The sequence below is a fragment of the Austrofundulus limnaeus genome, unplaced genomic scaffold, assembly GCF_001266775.1.
Source record: "Austrofundulus limnaeus strain Quisiro unplaced genomic scaffold, Austrofundulus_limnaeus-1.0 Scaffold120, whole genome shotgun sequence".
Lineage (NCBI taxonomy): Eukaryota > Metazoa > Chordata > Actinopteri > Cyprinodontiformes > Rivulidae > Austrofundulus > Austrofundulus limnaeus.
The window spans coordinates 4,191-11,534 of NW_013952522.1; the positions used below are offsets into that span (position 1 = coordinate 4,191).

Consider the following 7,344-nt stretch of genomic DNA (forward strand, 5'->3'; position numbering starts at 1 on the left):
GTCATCACGTTGACCCTGAGCTCCTCTGTAGCTCTTAGAATGTTCAGAGTGCTTACAACTATATCAGAATTTCTTTACATTTACAAGCAACTTAAAAAGACATTTTTTACAATTATTGTATGAATTTTGCATTAGGTAATAAAAATACTAAATGTTGTCCACAGGTTTTCAGAAATGAAAAAGGCCTATGCTGAATAGAACGAACAGGAAAGTGACGCAGTAAACATTATTGGTACTGATACTGTGTTATGTATGATGCATGTCGTAATTTAACTCCTGGGCTAAAATCAGAKCAAAATCCAGACACGACGCCGACATGGAGTTTCATTTTATTGACTAAATCTCAGTTTACAGGAAGACAGTTGTATTGCAAAGACAAAACTGGGGTTGGGGGAGGGGTATAAGTTCTAGTGCCACTGTCATCTACTCACTAAAACGCCACTAAAGTTCTGATGCTTTGAAACATGGTCACCAAACTGAAAGACGGTGGCACTCCATCACAACACGACACGTTATGGGTGAGATGTCCAGGCGGCGCCGCCTGACTCAGATGCTGCAGCAGAGGAGGGGCCGCAGCGGTGAGCTCACGCGCAGGCCTCCGCTCGTGGCTGGCCGACGCAGAACTTCAGCAGGATCCGTACCAGGGTGGTCCTTTGTTCTGAGTCAAATGGCTGCCAATGAGGTCAGAGATTGTCACAAGATGTAGTCATTTGCATATGCACTCATGAATGTGGGGAGCGGCTTTGCAGAACATGATGGAAATACACAATGGGTGGGGGGGGTAGCTGTTCCTCAGGCTGTTAGATCCATGCTGAGGCTACTGACTCTCACAAGATAAAGAAACGTTTGCTGCTAGTCTACGGCTACAGAGAACTACAGTTTGTAGAGTGGGGAAACACGGAGCACGGCTTCACAACAAAGCTTTGTAGCACATACACATTTTCATGCAGAATTAGGTCTGGAAAGCAGCAGCCATTCCTGRACATGATTCAGCGCTTTTCTTCGATTAGTTATGTGATCCTCGTGAAGAGTCAGCAAGAAATGGATTCTTTTTTTTTATCATGGGTTTGAACTTGGTTTTAAAAAAGGCTCCTTTCTATACTAAAAACAATTAAAGAGAAAACTCTGATATTTAAATGGATGTTTTGGCCATTTTAAAGGGGTTTAGGAGAAAAGTATGAACAGTTAATATTTAGATTGTTTTTTGTACCTCAGCTGGGAGAAATAACGTCTGACAGAACTGATGAGGTAATGAAACGTCAGGAGCATCCTCTCCTCTCCCTGCTGTTTACACTGCAGCTGATGTGGATGTATTTTTGGAACCAGAGTCTGTGCGGTTGGGATGTGGGGCTATAAGCCCCGCCTACTCTTCAGCACACAATCTTTTTTTTTAAGCATCAACTAATTTGACAATAAAAACAATAAAAAGTTAATATTTGTAAATACAGCTTCAAAGGAGAAGTCAACGTTTGGGGAAAAAATGAGTATTTAAATTTTTTTGTCTTTTGTGTTTGCATGAACTTTCTAACCGTCCTGGCACCAGTTTACAGAGGGAGCACATTCATTTTTTAGCTTTAACATCAGCGTGACATGAGGATGTCATGTTACTTCATGTTGATGGTCAGAATGCAGTTAAACCAAAGTGAGTAATTGTTTAAAACAGCTCCAGTCTCAAACATTTCATAGCCTTTCATACAATACTCTGTTTTGTAAACCTTTACACCTTCATCAATTCTGGACCGAAACGAAGGCGATTGGACTTATTTTAACACAAGTCTCCTCCAACTGTATTTACAAGCCAATAATGGTGAGTTAGCACAGACACATCCAATAATGAATTGCTGTTGCCCTAAAACTACAAATGTCTGCAGTTATTATTATTTAAAACATTTTTGTTGCCGTCAGTTCTACATAATCATTTCTGCAAAAATGTTAGGAAATTCCTGCAGGAGGTATCTGCATGCTAAACAGGAAGTGCTGCAGCTAGCTGCTGCTGCTTTCACTTTTGAATAATCACAGAACTGTATGTGAACATATGTGATGCAAAACTGGTGACATTGCAAAGGTTTTTAAAAGCGTTTGCATGAATCGGTGCAAAGTTTAGGAGGTTTGAGTTTTTTAAGATGGCAGCGATCCTCTTTGGTCCTAGCTGCTTTCTGACTAGTCATTAGCTCATCAGCCCTGTCAGACAGGTTTTTCTTTCTCCAAACTGAAGTTGTTTAAGAAGCTATCTGCAACAGGTAGGATGTTAATCCTTCATAATTTTCACACAGAACCCACTTTAAAAGGGTTGAAATATCCCTTTAATATACACATAAGCTGTGCTAAACAATTAAAGCATGTGTCCTCATGCTTCTTTTTTCTGTTCTTGAAGGAGGTGAGATAATGCCACAACATTAATGCAAATACATCACACAATAAAAATAGTTAATATTTACTTTTTTAGTCCCAGAATTTCTCAACATATTAAGAAATTCATGTTTTGTTTTGGTTTTACCCACGGAAACAACGCAAGGAATTATGCTACTGCAAAAATAAAGAAATAGTCATTTCTGAAACCCTTAACTTTTATTTTTTTAAAGAAGCATGTTGCTGTCACCCAAGCAAAAATAAACTAGAATTGTGAAAAGTTTATTGACTCTATTTCTTTCGTTTTTGCTTTAAAAGARTATATTTCCATGTTAATGCAATATATTTATCACCCAAAAGGTTTTCTTTTTACATTATTACAAAATGCCATGCTATGGACTGTGAAATTTGATTTTATATTTAAACAATGTGAGTACATAGGATTTTTTTTCTTTGCATTCTCACATTAAAGTTTTGTGTTACCTCACAGACGTTTATTCTTTACTGTTGAACCTGACAGTCTATTAATAGCCTGACATGCACACTATTATATAGGAGTTACTACTTTAATTCAGCTTCATAATGAACATATCACAGCCACGCATAGAGTTATACAGATATTTAACTCTATGCAGCCACACATTATCACCACCAACTGGATATTTCAAAATAAAAGTCTCATTCAATACAAAACATTCCAGTACTGCGAGGTCACGCAAAAGTGTTGCATCGGAATGCAAAAAAAAGAAAAATCCCCTGATGTCCTCTCGCAGGCTCTGTATACAATTTCTACTTTAAATTATGACTATTGAGGGATGTTTTTGTTCTCATGTTATAAATACATATACTGTAAAAGTGTGTGCCTTGTGATGGACTTGTGACCCCTCGCACAATGACTAAAGGATACGGGTTCCAGTGTCCCTGTGGCACTGAAAGGAAGAAGTGGGTTAAAGATAATGGATGGAGGTAATGATAATTTTTTTATTTTTAACGTGTCACGGTGATGTTTTGTTTTTGCTGGGGTGGCAGCAATACGGACTTTATATTGTTTCTTTTTTAGGACTCAAGGGTGAACTGCTCATCACGCAGTTAGAAAAAAACCTGCTGTTGTTTCCTTTGTTTTACATCGAGCTAATGCCGTCTTTTTTATTTCCCAAAAAATATTTTAGTTAAAATTTTTGGGGAAAAAAAACTAAACTAAATGCAACACAGACAGATTTACAATAAATAAAGTTATACAAACAGAATTCCAGGAGTGAATAGATTAAAACAAAAAAGAGTCAGGCCTACTGTGGGCGATTCTTCAGTCCATCAAACACGTTACGTCACAAACAAGAAGATCCAGGACCGCTGAGCCTGGATGCTAGCTTAACAACAATTAGTAAAACAGAAAAAAAAATAAAAATAAAAAAAAAACACAAAAAGTTACCTTAAAAAAATAGAAAAAAATAGATTTTCTAGTCATTTTTAGATCTGAATAAACAACACAATTCTCAAAACAAAATAAACCCACTTCTGTTAGGATCATACACACAAAACACACAAACACACTTTCACATTTTTCTTACACCTGAAACACCTGAAACCACCAAAGCACCGTAAAATACGGGTTTCTCTTCAGCTGTTTCGGTCTTTATCTAAAAAAAAAAAGTTTCGTTTGTCCCTTGGCTTCATCAAAATGCTATTTGCTCTTTTTTTTTTTTGCTGCAAGTATTGCTTTCAGAAATACATTTTGGTTTTTTTTCCCAAGGGTTTTAGTGACAAACTAACCGATACTCATCTTGTAAACAGGACGCGTTTTTGTCGTCTTTTCAGGAGAACGAGGAATGTGTGCGTTCTACAAAACTGTTCTCCGACACATGTGCTCTCCCTCTCTACAATGTTTAGAAGGTTTAGTTCCCCCCCCCCATGCATGCACATCTCTGTGGTTGGATGAGAGGTATAAAAGTGATGAGTCATGCTCAGACGCAGATTTCTATGGGTGTGGCCACCAGCATGCGGCCCCCCGGTGAACCGTTTTCTCGCGGCATCCGGTCGTAGCTGTTGGTGGACGATACAGAGCTGTTGGTAGAGACGGAAACAAAATGGTGCCCCCCGCCTGGTTCTATCATCCCTCCTTTGGCCCCGCCCCTCTCGACCGCCATGGGAGAAAGCGGCGAAAGGGGGGAGCGCGGCGAAAGAGTCTGCTGCTTCATCCTCTCCACCAGGAGCTCTTCGTCCTCCTCACCGGATGAAGACGTGGAGCTGGTGCCTTCCATGTCTCCTCGCGTCTTCCCTCCTCCTCCTCCTCCTCCCCCTCCTCCGCTACTGCTGCTGCCAACCATTTCCCTTCCATCGCCGCCTCCGCCTCCTGCGTTGCCATTGCTGTCGCTCTCTGAATCCAGCATCCAGGAGTGGCTGAAGTAGCCGAACACCTCTTTCACGGAGCAGCGGCGGTCCTGCTCAACCGAGAGCAGTCGGCGGAACATGCGGAGGGACTGCTCGGTGAAGCGCCTCCACTGCGACGGCACCGTGTTCGTCCTCCTCCGCTGCCAGTGGACGAACTCCTGGTAGAACGAGTCGGTGGGCAGCGCCTTCTCCCAGGGGAAGTTCCCGGTCAGCATGCAGAAGAGCAGCACGCCGAACGCCCAAACGTCGGTGCTGTAGTCCACGCAGAAACCCTCATGGCGGGACACATCACAGAGCTCGGGGGCTGTGTAGGGGATGGTGCCACTCACCTGGAGGGGGAAACCCCAACAGGTCAGCCACGGCAGAGACAAGAAAGACACATGTCAGGAGTCTGAAAGCGAAAGACAATACTCACTCTTTTCACGGGCGAGCCAGCTCGACGGGTCATGCCAAAGTCAGACAGCTTGACTTTGCGGCACTCCCTGTCGAAAATGAGAATGTTTTCCGGCTTGATATCTCGATGGACCAGCTTCTTACAGTGCAGGTAGTCCAGAGCGATGGCTACTTGGTGCACACAGCGCTTTGCCACCGCCTCAGGAAGACCAACCTTAAGGAGGGAGGAGACACGTACAGAACAGTCAGAAAGCAATTTATAAATAAAGGTTAATATGAGCCGAACGACAGATCAACATCAAACAACAAAGGATGTAATTGTTGGATGTTTGACAACAAGAGATTAACATAGGGAGTTAACCCGATTCAAGATGGCCACCATAGCTAATCAAATTTAACCTGTTCGATTCCATTTTACAGATACTGAGTTAAAACCTGATGTGGTAGTTAGGGCTGCCACAAACAATTATTTCAATAATCGATTAATCACCGATTTTTTATTCGATTAGTCAACTAATCAGATCATACGTWAATTGAATATAAAACATACAGCTTATCACGTCAGAATGCAGCTGCTATTATATAACCATAGTTAGATTTTAGCTATATGCTAACTAAAAATAATAGCCGTGGAAGGCAAGTTCTGCTCTGCAGATATTGTACAGGTTTCTCTTTCATTTTCTTAAAATGATCCCACACTTTGAGCTCCGTTGTCAYGTAGCCATGATACCAGAGCCTGTCTGTATAATGTCTTGTGACGTCCACGGCCTACCCCAGTTACCACTACTGTGCATGTGTGTCAAGGACAGAAAGGCAGATGTGGCAGTGGAAGGTGTCAAAGCAGTTTGGAGAGAAAAACAAAGTAAAGAACAAAAAAGAAAACGATTAATCTATTATTAAATTAGTCATCAATTATTTTAATAATCGATTTGTCGTCGATTAATCGAATAATCGTGGCAGCCCCAGTGGTAGTGGCTGAGACTCYTCCCCAACACACTCTGAGCACTAAAAGACTGACTCACATTATAAAGTGATTGATCATAGTTATTTTTTCAGATTTGATCAAAATGGCTCCAATGGGGTCAGGGATTTGCACTAAAATCAAAACCAAACTCAGGCAGTAGAACTCCAGAGTGACCGCATTTGATCAGCTCTACGTCTTCACCTGCGGAGGAATGATATCGAAGAGGTCTCCTGCCAGAGCGTACTCCTGAGCAAAGACGTAGTAGTCGTCTGTCTCGAAGGCGATGCCGAACATGTTGATGATGAAGGGGCAGGGGGACAAGTACAGAGAAATGCTGTACTCCCGTAGGAAAGACTTCAGCTTTGTTGTCTTCTTCTTCAGGAACTTCAGAGCCATTTTTGTACCTTTTAAGAAAAGATTAAAAGAAATCAATTTAATGTTCTTATTGTGTCCTTTCATATTAAAGCAGCATGCCTTTAGGGCTTGCCTCACCTCGGATCTTGTGGATGACCAGGTCCACCTTGCCATAGGTGCCTTTGCCCAACTCCCTGATCACCTCATAGTACTTGTTGACCTCCAGCTTCTCCAGGTTTTGGGCAGCGATCAGCTGCAGCTCATCCAGGATGTCCATGTTTGCTTGAGAGGAGCTCATGCTGGGGAGTGCTTCAAAGGATGGACTGGGAGGTGGGGGGGGTCAAGATTCACAACCGGTGCAGCGGTTAGCAACTGGTGTCACTGCACAAAAACAAAAGAAGACACAATTTCAAACATGTTATGCATTTGTGAACAAGAGATGTACTGCTAAGCTTCTTTTACTCGAGGCTGTCAATGCGTTTTTACTAAAGCACTGTTATTCAGTGGTGCATTTGTAAATGCTGACTCAGCGTTCACACTATGTTATTATTTTTCCGTACGATTTTGCAATCGAATTTCTCCTGCACGCTTTGTGTTATTTGTGTCAATCATATATTAAAATCTTCGTCTCATTCTGTAGATGGATACTGTGACTTTTGGTTTAAGTAACTTCTATATTTTTAACATATTTACTGTAACTTTATTTAAAAATATTCACCCAATATAGAATCACAGAGACCTCTGCACTTACTTCAGAATCATTGGGCCTCATTGCAAGAGCTGTTCGTATGCACAGAAGTTGTGCGTACGAGTGATTTAGGAGAATTTGTGGCATTCACCAATGTTTTCGTATTCTAAGATTTTTTTCAGATACGAACAAAATTTACGAGTGGTCC

At 41.4% G+C, this 7,344-nt stretch overlaps 1 protein-coding gene across 1 annotated transcript; it reads right to left on the bottom strand.

Moving 5' to 3' along the window:
- Nucleotides 1-310: 310 nt before the first annotated feature.
- LOC106522037 (serine/threonine-protein kinase SBK1) lies at nt 311-6,829 on the bottom strand (the record flags this gene model as incomplete). The annotated part of the gene is given in 4 exon segments (XM_014014879.1): nt 311-5,066; nt 5,153-5,344; nt 6,296-6,498; nt 6,587-6,829. Coding segments are annotated over 4 exon segments (1,311 nt in total). The 3' UTR covers nt 311-4,310.
- Nucleotides 6,830-7,344: the final 515 nt, after the last annotated feature.